Source organism: Erythrolamprus reginae, chromosome 12 (genome assembly GCF_031021105.1).
Source record: "Erythrolamprus reginae isolate rEryReg1 chromosome 12, rEryReg1.hap1, whole genome shotgun sequence".
NCBI classification, from domain to species: Eukaryota; Metazoa; Chordata; class Lepidosauria; order Squamata; family Dipsadidae; genus Erythrolamprus; species Erythrolamprus reginae.
In genome coordinates, this window is record NC_091961.1 from 1053866 (window position 1) to 1076346 (window position 22481).

General features: G+C 45.5%; 1 protein-coding gene across 14 annotated transcripts in view; it reads left to right on the top strand.

Moving 5' to 3' along the window:
* Positions 1-1362: 1362 nt before the first annotated feature.
* AAK1 (AP2 associated kinase 1) overlaps positions 1363-22481 on the top strand; it is an 82399-nt gene continuing 61280 nt past the window's right edge. For 10 of the 14 annotated variants that reach the window (XM_070765100.1, XM_070765104.1, XM_070765105.1 and 7 more), the window contains exons 1-4: positions 1862-2248; positions 3049-3474; positions 19092-19210; positions 19914-20022. In XM_070765100.1, coding sequence (XP_070621201.1) covers positions 3309-3474; positions 19092-19210; positions 19914-20022 — 394 coding nt within the window. In that variant the 5' untranslated portion in view covers positions 1862-2248; positions 3049-3308. The other 4 variants (XM_070765101.1, XM_070765102.1, XM_070765103.1 and 1 more) reach the window with 4 other exon arrangements.

The following is a 22481-nucleotide window of genomic DNA, read 5'->3' on the forward strand; positions in this document are numbered from 1 at the left end:
GTTGCAGTCCCATCCCAAGACCTGGGACAGCAGCCAGGTTTTTGAGTACCCTGCTGGAGGAGACCATATGGATCTCTACGGAAGAGGGAGGTTTAATTTATAGATCCCAAAAACGGCACTTGGATCAAAGGGATCTGGAGTGGACAGAAATGGCCAGAGATAGCCAGTCCCTATGCCGTGAAAACTGAGCGAGGAATTCATTCATTCATTCATTCATTCATTCGAGCTGGAAGCGACCATGTTGGCAGAGGTGGGCTGCTAAGGTGGGACAGGGGTGTGTGTTCGCCCCCATGGCTCTGAGTGCTAGCGGAGTCTGGTTTCCCTGAATATCAAGCTTCTTGAACCTTCTACTTTCTAAGTCCTATTGCTCTCCTATATCTCCTATACCTTTCTTCTATTCCTATATCTCTTATTCTATTCTTTCATTGATATGTTCTATTACTATATCTTCTTTTCTATTCTTTCATAGATATATTTTACTATGAGTATCTCCTCTATAACCTTCATCATGTATTTTTCCTTGTGTATGTATGTATGTATATATATATATATATATATATATATATATATATATATACCCACTAAAACCCTCATTGTGTATTGGACAAAATAAATAAATAAAAATAAATAAAAGCTATGGGGTTAGGAGTAAAAAAAAACAACACAATGGCAAACTGGAAGTGCATTTTTCCGAACTTCTGGTTTGTCTGTTTGGAATTTTTTTTTTTAAACCTGCCAGGCTTCAGAAAGGCCTGAAAGATCAGAAGCAGCCTGAGAAAATATTATTTGACTGAAAGAGTCGTAGATGCTTGGAACAAACTTCCAGTAGACGTGGTTGGGAAATCCACAGTCACTGACTTTAAACATGCCTGGGATAAACGTAGATCCATCCTAAGATAAAATACAGGAAAAAGTATATGGGCAGACTACATGGACCAGGAGGTCTTTTTCAGCCGTCAATCTTCTATGTTTCTATATTTTTAAGCTATTCTCCAAAGCACCTGAGGGTAGAACAAGGAGCAATGGGTGGAAACTAAACAAGGAGAGAAGCAACTTAGAAATAAGGAAAAAATTCCTGACAGAACAATTAATTGATGGAACAGAAGTTGCCTATAGAAGTTGTGGATGCTCCAACACTGGAAGTTTTAAAGCAGATGTTGGATAACCCTCTGTCTGAAGTAGTGTAGAGTTTCCTGCCTAAGCAGGGGGTTGGACTAGAAGACCTCCAAGGTCCCTTCCAACTCTGCTGTCATTATGATTATTAGATATGAGCCAGGAATTGGCTGAATTTCCCAGAATGCCTTTGGGGTGTGTGTGTGTCTGTCATTATTAATTGAAAACTCCTCCTCTGAGGTTCTTCTGAAGGTCCCTGCCTGGCAGCCGAGGATTATGGGACTCGGAGTCCAAAAGCCTTGGTGAGCGCTCCATGGGGGACCCTGAGGTAAGTTGGCGAAAAGCTGACAGGAAACGGCCTTGTTTCCTGGGGGGAATTCAATGGCGGGCAAAGGGGGGCTGGCAATCCCCCCCCCACCTTGGGATAATTTAGAAATCATCCCTTTAACTGCCTCCCCCCCAGCGAGGGTCTCTAACGTCACGATGACGGGAACCATGAAAAGCTTGAGCTATTCGGACCCCCCCCCCCCCCATGCCTGAAATCTCAGCCCGAGGACCTGGCGGACTACAGTTCCCGTGATCCCCTCCCCGCCTCCGGGCCGGCGCAGTCCAGCCCTTTCACCGCGTTCCTCTCTGGGATTTGTAGTCTCCGAGGGTGGGTGGGGGGGCGGCGTCTACCAAGGCAAACTACTCTTCCCAGAATGCCAAGCGGAAGAACGGCTGGTGCGCTTTTGAAAAAAAAGAAGGTGGACGGAGCGGGAGGGGGGGCAGAAAAAGTCAAAGAAGCCCCTTCGCGAAGCTCCTCCTCCTCCTCCCCACCCTCCCTTCCCCTCTCCTCCCCGCTTGGGGGGGCTTTCAGGGGGGAAACCGGCCGGGGGGGGAAGCGAGGAGGGGCGGGCGAAGGCTTCCCTCCTCCTCCTCCTCGCTCGGGGAGGGGGGCGAAGCGGCCCTTCCTGTGACAGGCCATTTCCTGGCCGGAGACGGGCAGCGGCGGCGGCGGCTGCTCCTCGGCATGGTCTTCTCGCTGCCGGCCCCCCGGCTGCCTCCTCCGGCCGCCGCTACTGTGTAGCGATGCTGCAGGGCCGGCGCGGCGCCCGCAGCGGAAGCCGCGATGGTAACACTGTGGCCCGGCCAGGTAGCTGCGCCCGCGGGAGGCCGGAGGGGGGGAGGGGAAGGGGGGCAGCTGCTGAGGGGAAAAGGGGGCGAGGGAGGGGGGGCTCCCCGCGACCTCTTCCCCCTCCCTTTCTTTGGGGGAGGGATTTTAAGTCTCCCCGGGGCCTTTTAGGCCTCACCTTTCTTCTCTCTCCCCCCTCAGGAATATTGACCCCTCCAGCTTTGAGGGGGGAAGGAATGAGGGGGGAGGGAGGGGGAAAAGGAGGGGGCAGCTGCTGAGGGGAAAAGGGGGGCTCCCCAAGGCCTCTTCCGCCTCCTTTTGGGGGGGGAGTTAAGAAGGCCCCAGGCCTCTTTGGCCTCTCCTTGCTTCTCCCCCCTCCCAGGAAATCCCCCCTCACGCCTAATATTGACCCTTCATTCTTTGAGGGGGGCAGGAAGGAGGGGGAGGGGGAGAAGGGGGATGGCTGCTGAGGGGAAAAGGGCAGGGAAGGGGGGGCTTCCCACGGCCTCTTCCTCCTGCTTTTGGGGAGGGGGTTAAGAAGGCCCCAATCCTCTCTTTGCTTCTCTCTCCCCCCCCACTTCCTTGGGCCCCTTGTAAGAAAATCCCCCCCCCACCTAATATTGACATCTCCAGCTTTGGGGGGGGGCAGCCCTTGACCTATATAAATATAAAACACCTATATATATAGTTTATTTATATTTATATAGGTCAGGGGCTGCCCTTCTTCAAAGCTGGAGGGGTCAATATTAGGTGCAATATTATATATTTATATATGGTATATATAAATAACCTCCTTTTTTCTCTTCCCCCCCCCTCTACAGGTCTGAGTGCGAATCCCAGCAGGGCTCTGCCTTCCTGGACGGGGCGAGACGAAGCCGCCTGGGCCGCCTTTTAAGAAAGGGGGCAGCCGAAAAGAGCTTGCCTCCCCCCCCTCGCCAACCGTGTTCCTTTGCCTTCGTCTCGTCCATTTGACCTTCTCCCTCCCTCTGGGGAGGAGGGAAGCCCGGCACCCCCCTAGCTGAGGAAGAGGAGGAAGAAGAAGCCAAAAGGAGGGAGGGGGAATTGGCACTTTGGGGGCACCATGAAGAAATTTTTTGACTCTCGCCGGGAACAGGCAGGATCCGGTGCCGGTTCGGTCAGCCTCGGAGGAGGGGGTAGCAGCAGCACCGGGCCCGGCAGTGGATACGTGGGTCGGGTTTTTAATGTCGGGAGGCAGCAAGTGACGGTGGAGGAGGTTGTGGCGGAAGGTAAGTCCGGGAAGGGTCTCCCCCCCCCCCCCTCTTTCTCTCTCCCCCCCCAGAGGTGGAACAGTGATGTGTGCTCGGCCCTGTGGCTAGCGGAGTCCAGTGCAATTCTGCTACGGCACCTGGGCAGGTAGCGAAATTGCGCTCGGACACGCAGGGGCGCCCAAGGCGCCCCTGCATGTCCGTGCGCAATTTCGCTACCTGCCCAGGTGCCGTAGCAGAATTGCGAGCTGTCAGAGCCACAGGGGCGAGCACACATCACCGTTCTACCTTAGTAGCCCACCTCTGCCCCCCACCCCTCTCAAAACCCTTAGCTAATCCAATTAGGGGGCAAACGGTCTTAAATTTAATTTGAGCATTGATCGTCCGCAATCCCGCAGTCTCGTTTTAGATTGATTGTTTTAGGTTTAGATTTAGTTTTGGTGTCGGTGCTGCTCCCAAGAGTAGAAATCACCTTTAAAAATCAAAATCAAAATGTATATTTTTATTAGGAAAAGTTTTATTGAAGACATATACGTTAAAAAAGACAGGGCATAATATTTAGCATCTATTTCATACTTATGCACATGCATCTCGGGTTGCGCAATGTCTTAAGTCCGGCAGACAATTTTACGCAGATAACGATAGAAACAGAAAGGACAGATAAGAAAAGGAAAAAGAAACGTAGAAATATGTAACAAACCCCCCCCCCCCCCAACCTGGTCTTACCGTCCTTCTTGACAGCTATTTCTTATATCTTATATGTTATTCTGCGGCGTTTGGGACCATTGGTTTTCTTTCGGCTTTATGTAGAGCCTTTCTGAATGGTATATAAATTCTTACATTAAGTTTCAACAGAAGGTATATTGTATTTTCGTAGTTATTAAACATAATAGCTCCAATCTTTAAATCTTTATATTTTAATTGACAGTTTAATAATATACACTGCTCAAAAAAATAAAGGGAACCCTCAAAGAACCCACCCTAGATCTGAATGAATGAATGAAATATTCTCATTGAATACTTTGTTCTGTACAAAGTTGAATGTGCACAACAGGTGAAATTGATTGTCAGTGTTGCTTGGTAAGTGGACAGTTTGATTTCACAGAAGTTTGATTTACTTGGAGTTATATTGTGTTGTTTAAGTGTTCCCTTTTTTTTTTTTGAGCAGTATAGATTCTTACATTAAGTTTCAACAGAAGGTATATTGTATTTTCATAGTTATTAAACATAATAGCTCTAATCTTTAAATGTATATTTTAATTGACAGTTTAATAATATACACTGCTCAAAAAAAAATAAAGGGAACCCTCAAAGAACCCACCCTAGATCTGAATGAATGAAATATTCTCATTGAATACTTTGTTCTGTACAAAGTTGAATGTGCACAACAGGTGAAATTGATTGTCAGTCAGTGTTGCTTGGTAAGTGGACAGTTTGATTTTATTTATTTATTGGATTTGTATGCCGCCCCTCTGCGTGGAAGTTTGATTTACTTGGAGTTATATTGTGTTGTTGAAGTGTTCCCTTTATTTTTTTGAGCAGCATAGCTTACGTTAAGTTTCGGCAGAAGGCATATTGTATTTTTGTAGTTATTAAATGGATATTTTAATTGATAATTTAATAATACAGATGTATACGGCGCTGAGGGCGAGAGGGATGAACCGCCTAGGCAGCAGGGGTCTCTCCAACCCAGCAGGCAACTTTTAAAGATTTTTTGGGGACTTCAATTCCCAGGATTCCTCAGGCAGCTTGGCATCCTGGGAGTGGAAGTCCACTGGTTGACAGGTTCGGAGAGCCTTTATGGGGGCACGATGACCGCCCAGCCTTGATTTCCCAATCAACAGGCAGCCACGGAGACCGTACAACCAGCCCCCCCCCCCATCCAGCATTTTCTTCACCCGCGTAATAATTTCCCAACCCTTCCCCCTTCCTTTAATGGTGTTACGTAATGCGCTCGGCTTCGCGGATGCAAACACCGGCGAGAACAGAGCGTCTCTTCGCCTTCTGGTGCCGCCAGCCGCTGTAAATAAAAGGGATAATGAGATGCTATAGGTGGGATTTCCTCTTGTGCTGCGTCACAAGGATCATGGGGTGGCTGGGTTGTTAAGAGGGGCTCCAAAAAGTGGGGTCCTCCTCTTGTTAACCGTGGCCAGGGCTCTCCAAAGGTTGCCCTCCTGCCATTTTGAACCAAAACACACTTTCCAGTCGCTTTGTCCCACAGAACACTCACTTTTGGTTTTGCCCTCAGTTGGTTTATTAAATCAGATTAATTTATAGCCACTAGCTGCTGGTGGGAAGGAGCAAATTCCTTAAGGGAAAGAAGCAAGTTTGACCTTCCAGGTTTCTTTGTTTTCTTGAAGTGGGGATGGACCGGCCTCCTTGGAAGGGGGAGGAAAGAGTTAAGGCTTATGCAATGCATCACAAATGGAGAGAGAGAGGGAGAGAGAATTAGATGGAAAACCTGGATGACAAAATTAGTTTTTTGTTTAGGAGAGGAAGAGGAATTTAGGGGTTATACACCTAAAAGAAAAAGCCTTATTTGGAGTCAGAAGCAATAAATTAGAGAATTAGTGATTGGTACGGTTTTCAAAATGAATTTTACAGCAATAGTCTGCAAATATAAGCACTGCTTTTAACTTAAAAGGTAGGGACCCCCAGGAAAGGCATTAGAGGGGTGAAGAGGAAATAGAAAGGAAGGGAGAGGAGAGGTGGAGAGAGAGAGAGAGAGATAAGGGAAGAAAGAGGGAGAGAGGTTTAGGAGGAGTGAAGGGAAAGTAGGTAGGAGGAAGGAAGGAAGGAAGGAAGGAAGGAAGGAAGGAAGGAAGGAAGGAAGGGGGGTGCAAGAAAGAGTAATTGAAGGGGCAGACTGCTGTTTAACACCAAAAATATGGATCTATGAATAAAGGGTGAAATGTATCATTATGAACTCTGTATGATGTACACAATATTGGAAGGTATATACAGTATACATGTTGAATTTGTATTTGTGAAGGTGGAGAAAAGTAAAAAATTTATTAGAGAGAGAGAAGGAGAGAGAAAGAGAGAGAGAGAGAGGAGAATTTGGCTTAGTGGAGGAATGCCATAGAGATGGTCCTGGCCTCTTCGGGGATGGGCAACTCCTTCACTCCAGCATCTATGAGATACCAAATGGTGCCTCTCCCACCCTGGGCTTTGGAGCGGAACCAGCTGGGATGGGTTACGGTTCTGACCCCAGGTTCCTCAGATGCTGCCGATCAGGATAGATTGCCGCAGACATGGCACAAGAGTAGAGAGGGATTGGGCAAGGAGCCAGACCTCATCATGTCTCTTCTACTCGCTCCAATTATGAAACCCTGGCAAAATGCTAAGTTTACTCGGCCGATCCTGGGCGGGTGTAAATTCTGCTGATTCAGAGGAGACCTGGTCTAGGCAGGGGTCTCGGCTTTGAGTGAGGTAGGGTCTTGCAGGGAAGTTAAAGCCTCCTTTGTGGTTTAAGTAATAGCTGGATGATCCTCCCGAGCTGCTTCACAGAAAGAATGCGATTCCTTTCCTTCCAACCACCCCACCCCGAAACCTGCCTGCTTGCACCTCAATGTAGTGAGCTTGGAATGAATGGAATGGAATGGAATTGGAATAGAATAGAATAGAATAGGATTCTTTATTGGCCAAGTGTGATTGGACACACAAGGAATTTGTCTTTGGTGCAGATGCTCTCAGTGTACATAAAAGAAAAATATACATTTGTCAAGAATCATGTGGTACAACACTTAATGATTGTCATAGGGGTCAAATAAGAAATCAGGACACAATCAATATTAATAAAAAATTTAAGGAAACAAGCAACAAGTTACAGTCATACAGTTCTAAGTGGGAGGAGATGGGAAGACATCTAATAGTAATAGTTATGCAGACTTAGTTAACAATTTGACAGTGTTGAGGGGATTATTTGTTTAGTAGAGTGATGGCATTGGGGAAAATAGTGTCCTTGTGTCTAGTTGTCTTGGTGTGCAGGGCTCTATAGCATCATTTTGAGGGTAGGAGTTGAAACACAGTTTGTGTCCAGGATGTGAGGGGTCAGTCAATATTTTCCCCGCCCTCCTTTTGACTCGTGCAGTCTACCGGTCCTCAGTGGAAGGCAGGTTGGCAGCCATTGTTTTTTCTGCAGTTCTGTTTCTCCTCTGAAGTCTGTGTCGGTCCTGTTGGGTGCAGTGGTTGGTCTTTCTAAACTCCGGCTTGTTTTGAATGGAAAAATTGGTGGTAGGAATGTTGTAATGATTATGATTGCTGAAATGTAGATGGAGTAAAGAATAGATCAGGGAAGAACAGAGAAGGGACTGAAGCTGAGCTTGGGCTGAAGACCCCCTGGCCTTCTTCCATAGGGGAAGGGCTGGCTGGACTCTGGGCCACCTGGCCTTGGGGGGGGGGAGAAGCTGAGTGGCCAGGGGGTCTCCGGGACCACTTCTTCAAGCCCCTCCTGCAGGCAGGTTCTAGTGTTGTGTCAATTAACCCTCGTGAGCCACTTTCCTAAGACAAAGCCCTCCTGAAACTGGCCACCATGAGCCCTCCCCGCCCCCCTGCCGTGCTTTGCCCCTCTTGCTTTCTAGGGAAGAGGATCCAAAGGAAGCTTGGAGCTCTCTCCCCACCTTGGCTGCCTCATGACTGTACACTTCTGGGAGCTGAGTCATGTTCCCCGCACACACTCGCTCCCTCCGACACTTCCCCTCGGATGTCTTTGTCGGCTGTCGGGTGGGAGCAAAGGAAGATCTCTTGTTTTCAAGCCACTGGTTAAGGTTGTGTTTGTTGTCATTCCTTTGCCGGAGAAGAATCGCGGGACCCTGAGAGCATCTGCACCAAAGACAAATTCCTTGTGTGTGCAATCACACTTGGCCAATAAAGAATTCTGTTCTAGAAACACAGAAGATTGACGGCAGAAAAAGACCTCCTGGTCCATCTAGTCTGCCCTTGCACTATTTCCTGTATTTTATCTTAGGAGGGATCTATGTTTATCCTGGGCATGTTTACATTCAGTGACTGTAGATTTAACAACCATGTCTGTTGGAAGTTTGTTCCAAGCATCTACTATTCTTTTGGTAAAATCATATTTTCTCACGTGGCTTCTGATATTTCCCCCAACTAACCTCAGATTGTGCCTCCTTGTTCTTCTGTTCACTTTCCTATTAAAAACACTGTATGCCGCCCCAAGTCTTCGGAGAGGGGCGGCATACAAATCTAATAAATTATTATTATTGTTATTGTTGTTGTTGTTGTTGTTATTATTATTATTATTATTACTTCCCTCCTGAACCTTATTTAACCCTTTCACATATTTAAATGTTTCGATCGTGTCCCCCCTTTCCCTTCTGTCCTCCAGACTATACAGATTGAGTCCATGAAGTCTTTCCTGATGAGTTTGATGCTTAAGACCTTCCACCATTTTTGTAGCCCGTCTTTGGACCCATTCAATTTGATCCATCTCTTTGTGTAGGTGAGGTCTCCAGAACTGAGCACAGACGGGGGAGTTGTGGCCTGAGGGTGGCAACATCTGGGTTCGGCGAATTCCCTTGGTGGATGCCAGATCTGTGCATCGCTGGCTGGCTGTGTTTAATGTAACACGCAGAGCTCCAGGCCAGTTAAACCAGCATTTAGCAATAATGCTAAGATTGGTTTCTGTTAAGCTGAGCTTCTACTTTTGTTGTTGAGCCAGCTGTGTCAGTTGTTTGCCCCAGTTTCGCAATGGTGCGGCATCAGAAACTGGGTGGCTTCATGAACCACGCTACGACTGTTGTCCAGTCTTGGTGGGCAAGCGGGGACAACCGCAATCCTGGTAGATCACGACCTTTTTTGAAATCTTTTTTAAAATGTAAAGAGGTTATAGATACATTGATACAGTGGTACCTCTACTTACGAACTTCATTCGTTCCGTGACCAGTTTCTTAAGTAGAAATGTTTGTAAGAAGAAGCAATTTTTCCCATAGGAATCAATGTAAAAGCAAATAATGCGTGTGATTGGGGAAACCAAAGAGAGGGTGGAGGCCCTGTTTCCTCCCAGGAGAGTTCTAGAGAGGTCCCATGGAGACTTCTCCCCACCTTTTCCGGCCCTGTTTCCTCCCAGGAGATTCCTAGAGAGGCCCCATGGAGGCTTTTCCCTGCCTTTACCAGCCCTGTTTCCTCCCAGGAGATTCCTAGAGAGGCCCCATGGAGGCTTTTCCCTGCCTTTACCAGCCCTGTTTCCTCCCAGGAGATTCCTAGAGAGGCCCCATGGAGGCTTCTCCCTGCCTTTACCAGCCCTGTTTCCTCCCAGGAGATTCCTAGAGAGGCCCCATGGAGGCTTCTCCCTGCCTTTACCAGCCCTGTTTCCTCCCAGGAGATTCCTAGAGAGGCCCCATGGAGGCTTTTCCCTGCCTTTACCAGCCCTGTTTCCTCCCAGGAGATTCCTAGAGAGGCCCCATGGAGGCTTTTCCCTGCCTTTACCAGCCCTGTTTCCTCCCAGGAGATTCCTAGAGAGGCCCCATGGAGGCTTCTCCCTGCCTTTACCAGCCCTGTTTCCTCCCAGGAGATTCCTAGAGAGGCCCCATGGAGGCTTTTCCCTGCCTTTACCAGCCCTGTTTCCTCCCAGGAGATTCCTAGAGAGGCCCCATGGAGGCTTTTCCCTGCCTTTACCAGCCCTGTTTCCTCCCAGGAGATTCCTAGAGAGGCCCCATGGAGGCTTTTCCCTGCCTTTACCAGCCCTGTTTCCTCCCAGGAGATTCCTAGAGAGGCCCCACAGAGGCTTCTCCCTGCCTTTTCCGGTTACAGTTTTGGAGGCTCTTGTTTGTAAGTGGAAAATGGTTCTTGAGAAGAGGCAAAAAAATCTTGAACACCCGGTTCTTATCTAGAAAAGTTCGTAAGTAGAGGCGTTTGTAGGTAGAGGTACCACTGTACACTGGTAAGAATTTTTTGTACTATTTTTTGAACTATTATTGATGTTTTATATTTTTGCTGTGAGCTGTCTAGAGTCCCTAGGGAGTTGAGCGGCATAGAGATTGAATGTATGAATGGATGTATGAATGAATGAATGAATGAATGAATGAGTAAATAAATAAATAACCAACCAACCAACCAAATATGCTACACAAGCATGACCAAATAAATAAATGCAAAATTATGCCTATTTACCCACCTATGGGATATATGACATTATAAGCGTTTTGCTGAGTAATGATTACCTGGGCACATCCGTGGAGGTTTCTGGCTGACAGTGGGGGGGGGGGGGGGGTTGTTTCTTGCTGCCCCTGTCCTGGGTGTGTCGATGCAGCCCTGCGACCCCTTGGGGACCCTCCGTCCAAGCTACGAATCGGCCCTTGCCCTGTTGGGCTTTGGGCAGCCAGCCAGCTGGGGCTCTGCAGCTCTTTCCCCCAAGGCCAAATTTAGCCCCAGTTCTGAATGGTGTCACTGTTCCACCCGCTTCATTTCTGGAGTCCATTGATGGACTTGCGGTCATTGAAAAAGAGGCTGCCGATGAAAGATTCCCTTTCCCCTGCAGCTGGGCAAAGGTCTTGTGCAGTCCAGCCTAGTGGTTAGTTCAAAGCCTTGCGTGGTCGGGGGGCGGGCAGAACCCGAAGCCCCTGAGTCAAATTTATAGTGTCTAAATTTAAGCATCATTGAATTTAGTTTTATTTGGGGGGGGGCAATATGAGGGTTGGAAGAGACATTGAAGATCTTCCTTGTCCTGCTGCTAAGTGTTTGTGGAGAGTGGCCCCCGGCACGCAGTTCAAAGTCCAGATGTTGCTTATGATTCAGGGGAAAGTTGAAATATTTTTTTCCAATTGGATTCATTCAGTTTTATTGCACCTCCTTCCCTTAGTTCTTCGGAGTCTTCGGAGAGGGGCGGCATACAAATCTAATAAATTATTATTATTATTATTATTATTATTATTATTATTATTATTATTATTACTTTCCGAATGCAACAAAAAGTCAGCATAAGTTTGCTTTTGTCAAAGGTTTGACGATTTATAATTATCCGTAATGATTTGCAATTAAAGTACCGGTAAATGTATGGAATCCAAGAAAAAGGATATTTGAAAGTAAATGTTGACATGAGATATATTTACTTACTTACTTACTTATTTACTTATTTATTAATTTACTTATTTGACTCAGGGCGGCTTACAATTGTTAATTGATTGAATGCTAATTGGGTTTGGAGTAAAGTTTAAAATTTAGAATTAGTGAATATATATTGTACCATCAAGAGGGAGGTGGGAAAAGTTTGAAATTTGTTTGTTCTTATTTTGTTTGAATAATCGATAGGTTATATAAGGGTTTTTAGTTTTTTAGAAAAATGTATAAGGGGGGGAAGGAGGCAGCTTAACATGTAAGATGTTAGAGATATTGTTTTTATTAAAGATTTGAAGGAATATTAATGGTAAATTCAATTAGAAGACAATTGGTTTATCCGGATGACAAAATTAAACCAGGGCAACAAGGGAAAATGATCTATACCGAAATTAAATAGATATGAATTAAGATTTTTTTTGTGTGTGATTATATATTATTTACTAACACTATATTGCATTTTATTGTACTGAAAATAGAAAGTATATTGTATGGTATAAGTGTATGTGGAGGAAAAAAAATAAAAAAACACTTTTTCTGGGGGAAAAAAGATTGTTTTCGGTTAGATTTGCTTAGGGAAGGAACACAACCGCTATCAGTCCTAAACGTTTGCCTGATAGGGAGACCAACGTAAACTCCTGATCCCTTTATGTTGAATAACTGGGTTGGTCCATTAGGCTAAGCTATCATTTAGTTGTAATGAAAGGCACATGGGCTTAGGACATAAGCACCAAACCAGCGGTTTCCAACCTTGGCGACTTTGAAACTTGTGGACTTCGACTTCCAGAATTCCCTAGCCAGCATGGGGAATTCTGGGAATTGGAGTCCACAGGTCTTTCCCTACCACTGTTTGCAGTTTTTATTAGTTGCAGCCTTGGTTTCTTCAAAAATAGACCGTTCTTAGCTGTAAAAGCTAAGGAGTGCCTTGTTGCGATGCTGCTGCTCCTGCTATCATCTTTGGAGTCCCAACAATGGATTAACCTACTTGACCCTGCAAAAAGCTTGCTTCTTCCTGGAATATGCGATGACTGTGTTTAAATACTGTGCAAAGGATGCATAGATATTACACTGGAATGATGACTAAATTTGGATGCCTGGGTGAGCAATCTGGTCGTTCTTGCTGAGCTTTGAGGCTGCCTTAGAAGAGGAAGCACCCTGTGACCAGGGATGGCTGACAAGTTGCCTTGGTCTATAGCCAAGCGCAACTTAACACACGTTCCTGAAGAAAGCTGGGTGTCAGGACCTTCTGATCCTTTTGGGTACCTCAAAGGTGCTTTTTCCAAACAGCAACTAGACTTTCTTGGTTTTGTTGATTGAAAGTGTGAACTTTGAAAGTGTTGGTGATGACCTATAAAGCCTTACATGGCATCGGATGAGATTACTTGTGGGACTGCCTCCTGCCGCATGAATCCCAACGACTGGTCAGGTCCCACAAAGTCGGCCTTCTCCAGGTCCCGTCAACCAGATAATGTCGCTTGACGGGGTCCAGGGGAAGAGCCTTCTCTGTGGGGGCTCCAATCCTCTGGAATCAGCTCCCCCTGGAGATTTGCACTGCCCCCACTCTCCTGGCCTTCCGTAAGAACTTGAAAACCCATCTATGTCGCCAGGCTTGAGGTCACTAGACCTCAGTTTCCGGCCAACAAATGTGATGCATGCTTGTTGTCTGAATGTGAATGATTTTTAATGTTCCTGGGTTTTTAGTGTAGTTAGTTATATTAATTGGATTTTAAGTTTTTGATATTGTATACTTTTTTATTATGCTGTGAACCGCCCCGAGTCTTCGGAGAGGGGTGGCATACAAAGCCAATGAATAAATAAATAGCAAATAAATGAACTGAAAAAGTTTCTTGGATGAGACCCCCCCCCCAAAGAAAGAACCCCCCCCCCAAAGAAAGTCCAGTGGCCCCAAAGGTGCTTTTCCCCCCGCTGGGCTTCCTGGTTTTTCCTTGAAGATGTTTCTTCTCCTCATCCCAAAAGCTTCTTCAGCTGGACAAAGCCCCTTTGGGACCACCGTGACCTGGATGAGTGAGGATCTCCAGAGACGACTCTTGGTGTCCATGGACGTTGCCAGCGAGGACGTCCGGTGCCAGAGTTCAGGTTGAATGAGTCAGGTGTTTGTAGTGACTCTGGAAGAGCTCAAGGAAGGAAAGAGCGATGCAAAACCCTGTGGTTGATCTGTCAGTCTAGGCAGAGGTCTTCAAACCTGGCAACTTTAAGACTAATAATAGTAATAGTAATAATGCTTGGGAAGTGTTTGGCTTGTGATATTGTGATACAAAATCCAGCATATCAATCTTGTTTGCTGTGTATTACTGTTTTTTGTGAATAAAATAATAATAATAATAATAATAATAATAATAATAATAATAATAATATCAGCGGACATTTGATCTGAGCAGAACATTTGAAAACCATCGGAATTGACCAAATCTCCACCTGTCAATTGCAAAAGGCCGCTTTACTGGGATCGACAAACATAATTCGCCGCTACATCACGCAGTCCTAGGTGCTTGGGAAGCGCCCGACTGGGGATGAAATACGAAGTCCAGCATAGTGACCTCGTTTGCTGTGTTATATTGACATAGTAATAATAGTAACAACAACAACAATAATTTATTAATTGGATTTATATGCCGCTTCAAATCCTCGGAGAGGAGTGGCATATAAATCCAATTAATAAATAAACAACAACAACAGAGTTGGAAGGGACCCTGGAGGTCTTCTAGTCCAACCCCCTGCTTAGGAAGGAGACCCTACACTACGTCAGACAGATGGTTATCCAACATCTGCTTAAAAACCTCCAGTGTTGCAGCATTCACAATGCTCCCAATTTTGTGGAGCAATTTGTGGACGTCAACTCCCAGAATTCTCAGCCAGCTATGCTGAAGTCCACAACTCTTAAAGTTGCCACGTTGGGGGAAAGCCCAGCGCTCAGCCTTCATCCGGGCTGGACTTCTGAAGGTGGACGGACGGGGTGTGGCTTCGTTTTTGCTGGTGCCTTTTCCTTTTCTGGGGGGTGGGGAGTGGGAGCCGTTGGGTCCAAGCCGTGTGAGCCAAGCCCTGATGGAAGAGGCTGGGTTGGAGATCCCAGAAAATTATAGCAGTCTAGGGACCCGGGAAATGGAAGAGAGCTTTTTGATACCTTTGCTTTAAAAATCATTTCATCTGCAGGACTTTTGTTCTGTTGGGTTCCGCTGTTGTCCTTTGTGTGCGTTGTGTTCCCGGCTGAAAGAGCAGCCATTGAGAAGAACTGCAAAAAAAGAAAAAAAAACCCACCGTTCTTCTATTCTATTTTTCCTTTCTGGGCTCTGAGTATATTTTTCCTATCGCAGTAAATGAGATTGAATGTGTATAATTTTAGAAGAGCTGTGCGTGCATTCGTGTGTGTACATGCACTTTATATACAGTAGTAGGTAGTGTATATTTTTGTGTGCCTGTGTGTAACATGTATGTATACATATGGCACATATATACATAGAATTAAAGAGTATACAGTATTTTGGATGTTCAGTCATAGTAAATAGAGAGGGAAATTGTCTCTCTTTGTGGCGAGGAGAGGCCAAGCACCTTAACCCTAACCCTTGATGTGAGTTGATGTCAAGTTGGCCAGTCACATGACATTTAAGCCCCCCATCACATGATCGTCAAGCCACTCCCACCTGGTCACATGGCAGTCAAGCCACACCCACAAAATAACCCGAAGGTAACTCAACAAAGCCACCACAGTGTGCTGGAACTCAGGCTCTGTTCCTGTGGCGCTTCTGCCTTGGTTGTGGTGGTCCATTGACATTCCCCCCCTCGGTGAAAAGTCTCATCCGATCCACCCCCCTCAAATCCCTGGGTGGGTTTTCCAGGCAGGAACGTAGTACGTCTAACTTGGTAGATCTTGGTTCTAGTTTAATATTTTATTTATTTATTTAGCAGGCTTATATGTCGTTCTTCTCCAAGGACTCAATGGCGTCTTACAACATATAAACAATGCAAAAAAGTCCAATATTTAAAACAGTCTAAAACCCCAAATTTAAAAATCATATACCCCTACTCACTCACACCACAATCATACAAAAGCCAGGCTAGATGTTAACGTCCAACGTAGAATATTTGACATTATAATCTGGTTTCCTCCCCAAATTTTCTTTTAAAAAGGAAAGAACCAAATCACGACCAGTTTCCTCGCTATAGAGAGCAGCGATCTCAGTTGTGGGATGAACAATAGTTCTCCGTTCTAAATCAGCCCTTCTGCCTCTTTCCTGCCTTGGTTTCTTCAGTTATGGAAATATCGGGTGAAATACAGACCAGCTGCCTGGCTTCTTCCCAGCTTTTACAGAGCCAGAAGCAGTTCGTGCAGAAAGGGGCTGCTTCTTATTCCACTGTGTTGGTTCTTTATTGTTATTTCTCAAAGTTGCGTGGAATTGGGTGGCAGCAAATCAATAAAGTTTGAAAAGGTAATTTGGTAAATAGTGAAAAGACAATAACTTCACTGTTATTTTGCCCAAGGGCCTCCATTGCTGGATTGCTAATCTGAAATAAGTTTGTGGTTATTGATGACACTTTTAAAAAGCTCCTCTTCTTCTTCTTCTTCCTCTTCTTCCTCTTCTTTTTCTTCTCCTTCTCCTCCTCTTATTCTTCTTCCTCCTCCTCTACTTCTTCCTCCTCCTCTTCTTCCACCTCCTCCTCCTCCTCCTCCATCTTCCTCTCCTTCCTCCTCCTCTTCTTCTTTTTCTTCTCCTTCTTCCTCCTCCTCCTCCCTCTTCTTCTCCTTCCTCCTCTTATTCTTCTACTCCTTCCTCCTCCTCTTCCTCTTCTTCTTCTTCCTCTTCTCCTTCTTCCTCTTCCTCCTCCTCCTGCTGAGATGGGCTGGTTGATCTCTGGATCTCACGCTTCTTACCAGCGTCCCACCCCCTCTTTGAATGGCGTAACCCTGAGAGAACACATAGCGCATAAGCTGCCATCCCATGATCCGGTGCCAGAGGTGCCATCAGACGGAATCTCTCGGTTTGCTAGGAAGAAGCTCATTTGGCCAAGGCCCCAATTGCCACTTGTTTCTCCTCCTCCTCCTTTGTAGGTTTTGTTAAAAAAAAAAATCCACATGAAAAAACCGATGAACGTTTCACAGATCTTTCGCCTGTGAAACCACAGCTGGGTGGGGCGGGCTGCCTTTAATTTCCCAAGCATCTGGATGGACATCTGGGTTGGGAAGGCAGATGCTGCTAAACCCAAGAAGCTGCCTTGCTGCTGGCACCCCTGCGTGTCCATGCGCGATTTCGCTACCTGCCCAGGTGCCGCAGCAGAATTGCGCTGGACTCCGCCAGCCCTCAGAGCCACGGGGGTGAGCCCACGTCACCCTTCCACCCTAGCAGCCCACCTCTGGTTGCATGGGTGTCTCCACACCCTGAGAGTGTGGCTCTGAAATGCCAGTGTTGTGATTTCGGCCCATTTTGTGGGTTTCTAAGTTTTTATTTTATTTTATTATTATTTTTTTATTTTTTTATTTATTATTTATTTTATTTTATTATTTATTTTATTTTATTTTATTCATTTATTTATTTATTTATTTATTTTGTCCAATACACAATAATACACAATGACGGTTGTAGAGGATATAGTAGAGAAGAAATAGGAGATATAGGAGAGACTATAGGACAGGGGACGGAAGGCACTCTAGTGCGCTTATGTACGCCCCTTACTGACCTCTTAGGAATCTGGAGAGGTCAACCGTGGATAGTCTAAGTGTAAAATGTTGGGGGTTAGGGGATGGTAATGAGTTCCACACTTCAACAACTCAATTACTAAAGTCATATTATTTGCAGTCAAGTTTGCAGGATGCTTCCTCCTCCTTTCCAGCGAAAAAGAGGCCTTGTGCCACCCAGTGACTTCCAGCACACCCTTTGCAGAGCGGAATGTGGTAAAGCCGTGCATGGTGGGAACATTGATTGTGGTTTGGCTCTAGCGACTGTGGCTTCTTGAGTGGAATTGGGCAGCGGATCCAAGGTGTTGCCATCCAGTTAAGCCCCAGGGATTATCTTTGGAAGTCCGGGCTTTCTCGGGGAGGTTCTTACGCTCTATGGGCCGAGTTCATGATTGCAGCTCATGAGTCACCAACATTAAACTGGCTCTGACAAATGTTGTCTTTTTGTGGCTTTGATCCTCTCTCTTAATTCCCTGCCTAATGCAAATCAACGGAGCAAAAAAATAATAATAACACCGTGTGGAACAACTCCGAGTTTGCATAATGGCCTCTTCCTATTAATAGGTTCTTATCTTTGATTTTGCAAACTTTCCCCCTTAGATAGTGGGGCTTCCTTGCTTGTTTGCATCTCTAGCAAAAAAGACTTTAAGCAGATAAATGTCATGCTCCCCTCCAGATGCTTCTCCAGATGTCGGTTAGGAGGAGGAACCAGCCTCAGGCCTGTCAAGAGGGGAGTTGGTCAAAAGGACCTAAGAGGAGCCCTGCTGAGTCGGGCCAAAGCCCATTGAGTCCAGCATTCTGTGTCCCACAGTGGCCCCCCAATTGTCCACGGGGATCTTGAAAAGAAAGAGAAGGCAAGACCCTCCCTTTCCCTTGACCCCCAACAAATGGGACCCAAGGGAACCCTGCCTGCCTCAACCAACATAGAGGCGGCTCATGGACATCCATTTCAATCACCACCTATGATACACTTGGCATCCATGAATCTGTCTCCAAATGTGGTGAGACCACATTTGGAATACTGTGTTCAGATCTGGAGACCTCACCTACAAAAAGATATTGACAAAATTGAACGGGTCGAAAGACGGGCTACATGAATGGTGGAAGGTCTTAAGCATAAAACTTATCAGGAAAGACTTCATGAACTCAATCTGTATAGTCTGGAGGACAGAAGAGAAAGGGGGGACATGATTGAAACATTTAAATATGTTAAAGGGTTAAATAGGTTCAGGAGGGAAGTGTTTTTAATAGGAAAGTGAACACAAGAACAAGGGGACACAATCTGAAGTTAGTTGGGGGAAAGATCAAAGGCAACATGAAAAAATATTATTTTACTGAAAGAGTAGTAGATCCTTGGAACAAACTTCCAGCAGACGTGGTTGGTAAATCCATAGGAACTGAATTTAAACATGCCTGGGATAAACCTATATCCATTGTAAGATAAAATACAGGAAATAGTATAAGGGCAGACTAGATGGATCACGAGGTCTTTTTTCTGCCCTCAATCTTCTATGTTTCTATGTTTCTATGTCTCATCCTGCCTTGAAGCTATCAAGGCTGACAGCTGTCACGACCACTTCTGGAAGGGAATCCCACCAACTAAGGGCCCTCTGGGTGAAGAAATATTTCCTCTGAGCTATAGGCAGGGCCCCCTCGTCCTAGTGTTGTACGATGGAGAAAATAATTTTTCTCTATCCACCTTTTCTATCCCATGCATGATTTTATACCCTTCGATCACGTCACCCCTTAAACGCCGTCTTTCAAGGTCTACAAACTTTTCTACTTAAGAACCTGGTCACAGAACGAATGAAGTTCGTAAGTCGAGGGGCCACTGTCCTAGCTGAGCTGGAGTCTTTCTTGCTTGCTTCTGCAGGGGGCTTCGCTATCGTCTTTCTGGTGAGGACTAGCAACGGGATGAAATGTGCCCTCAAACGAATGTACGTGAACAACGAATACGATTTACAAGTTTGCAAACGGGAAATTCAGATTATGGTAAGTATGTGGAGCCCTCGTGATGCCGCCTTATGCTCTGTTTACATGGAACCATCAGCATTTTTAAGAGATAAATGATGTAATACTAGTTGATCTTTCAAACCTTGGAGGAGGGGCTTGTTTAAACTCAACAGCTTGGAACCCGGGCATGGAGACCAGATGTGAGGCTAAGGGTCAAGGAACAACCAGCAAACAGGCTGGTTAAAGGGAAAAAAACAACAACAACAGTCCAGGAATTGTCTTTGTTCAATTAGGAAATTAGTGGCCTCGCATGTAGGTTTGACGATGCTGTGATTTATTGTTTATTATTTATTTATTAATTAGTACCTTGCGGAAGGCCAGGAAGGTGGGGGGGGGCAGTGTGGATCTCCAGGGGGTGTTTATTCCAGAGGGCCGGGGCCGCCCCAGAGGAGGCTCTTCTCCTAGGCCAGGGTAGGCAAAGGTGGCTCTTCTATGACTTTTGGACTTCAACTCCCAGATACGGTTTTAGACTCTTTCGGAAGGCAAGGAGGGTGGGGGCAGTGTGAATCTCCAGGGGGAGCTCCAGGGGGCCTCCACAGAGAAGGCTCTTCCCCTAGGTCCCGCCAGCCGACATTGTTTGGTCGACAGGATCCTAAGGAGACCAACTCTGTGGGACCTATGCCCTGTAGGGCTTTATAGGTCATGACCAACCTGTAACGGTGTGCCTTTTGCTCTTTTCCAGAGGGATCTTGTGGGCCACAAGAACATTGTTGGGTACATTGACTCCACAATAAACTCTGTGAGCAGCGGAGATGTGTGGGAAGTCCTCATCTTGATGGATTTTTGCCGAGGTATGTGAACATATTTGCAAGCCATTCCTTAATTTCTGCAAAGTTCTTACTTATCCAAAAAGGGAACCAGGCTTCCGACTACGTTGCAATGCGCCTGCCAAATCTAATCAGTGCAGTTTTTATTGTTTTGGTGCTAGTTAACCATTAGAATTCTCCCATCAATTCTCTTCCCTATTTTGCAGAAAGTGGGAAAGTAGTGAAAACCCTTTTCAAACAGTTGCTTCTCTTCAAAGCAGAAGATTGTGCCTTAAATGTCACGTTTCCTTTAATTGGAGTAGTTGGGTTATTGACTCCAGGCAAGTTGGAAAAACAGCAAAAAGGGAACATTGAAACCTTAAAATTTGACATTCATTGTATTTATAGAACATAGTGCATTTGCTTATTGAGCTGCGGTGGTGCAGTGGTTAGAGTGCAGTATTGCTGGCTGATTCTGCCCACTGCCAGGCGTTTGATCCTGGCCTATTTAAGATTGACTCAGCCTTCCATTCTTCTGAAGTCTGTAAAATGAGGACCTAGATTGTTTGGTGATGGTGGTGGGAACGTGCTAACTCTGTAAACTTCTTAGAGAGGGATGTAAAGCATTGTGCAACAGCTATTGTTATTATTGTTTTTTAACTAATATCCAAAAAGAAATAACAGAAAAGCAGAAAACAAAGTGAAAACAGTGAAGGTGATAAAATACATTTCTTCTCTTTGACAATGTCTGCAACCTAGTTGAACAGCCAACCAGCCACATACAAACCACAAATAATTTGGCCGGGTGGATGGCTTATAAAAATCCATCTCAAAGGAGAAGCATTGCTATTTGTTATTTATTATTTATCGAATAATAAATACATCCTGCCACAGTCTTATGATTCTCGGCTCTGCAAAAGTCTCGGTGCTTCTTGCAAAGACAGAGATGGAGAATAGCTCCTGGCCTATTTAATAAACACGTCTGAACTGCATTTAATGGCCATGCACCGAGTTCTGGTTTGAATCCTATCCACGTTCAGAAGCCAAGCTCTCTAGCCTGCCCCCCCCCCTAAATTTTCATCCCTTTGCAGAGTCAAGAGGTTGCAGCCACCCTGCTAACACCTGCTGGAACCTGGTTTCGGACGGCAGAAGTGAATTTCTAACCCCAACTGTTCGGATCTGAAGACACCTGCAGATATTTTTTGTTCCCTGCTAGCTAATGAAGTGGCTGCTTCATTCTTTTTCCTTGCACGAAAAGGGTCTTGGGAGTGGGGGGGTCCTTGCAGGGGAGTTTTCCCAGCTTCTTAGAGATCAGTATAGAAAAACCATCCAGGCCTCTTTGCATTTATATAGAAACCTAGAAACCTAGAAGATTGACGGCAGAAAAAGACCTCCTGGTCCATCTAATCTGCCCGGATACTATTTCCTGTATTTTATCTTAGGATGGATCTATGTTTATCCCAGGCATGTTTAAATTCAGTTCTTGTGGATTGACCAACCACGTCTGCTGGAAGTTTGTTCCAAGGATCTACTACTCTTTCAGCAAAATGATATTTCCTCCAGTTGCTTCTAATCTTTCCCCCAAGTAACCTCAGATTGTGGCCCCTTGTTCTTGGGTTCACTTTCCTATTAAAAACACTTCCCTCTGGAACCTTATTTAACCGTTTCACATATTTAAATGTTTCGATCATGTCCCCACCTTTCCCTTCTGTCCTCCAGACTATTATTATTTATTATTTATTATTATTATTTATTATTATTATTTATTATTCTTTATTTATTATTCTTTATTTATTATTATTATTATTATTCTTTATTTATTTATTATTTATTATTTATTAGATTTGTATGCCGCCCCTCTCCGCAGACTAGACAAATGGAATTCACAAAGTCTTTCCTGATGAGTTTTCTGCTTAAGACCTTTTGCTATTTTTGTAGCCCGTTCAATTTTATCAATATCTTTTTGTAGGTGAGGTCTCCAGAACTGAATATAGAATATATATAGAATATACATTCTACTGAATATAGAATTTGGAGGGGGGGGAATTGTGGCTGCCAGGTTAACCAGAGGGCAGCATTTGGGAAACGTTTTCCGGGTTGGTCAGCTTAGAAGAGAACTGGGGAAAGATCCAGGAATCGGCTTCCTTTCGTGAAGGGTCACTTGGCAGCCTCTCGACAGCCGTTGTATTTATCTCTGCATCAGCTCCCATCAATACCAGCTTTGCTTCTTTGGAAGTCTGAATTGATGCAGGCGGAACAGAGAATCAATCTTGCCTCGTAAAGGCTTCGCTTCCCTCTTGGCCAGAAATAGCGATGTGTGCGTTCTTTTCGCCGTGTATCCGAGGGCCTTTATTTCGCACGGCAAAGTTGCGCAGTTGGGCTTCTCGTCTTTTCTCCGTCTAGCTCAGAAAGGGCCTGTGGGCAGCCGGTAGGAAGGTTGACCTCTGAGCACAGTGGACATTTTAGATTGTCACTCCCACCCCCGTCCCTTGCTGTCCTGAGGC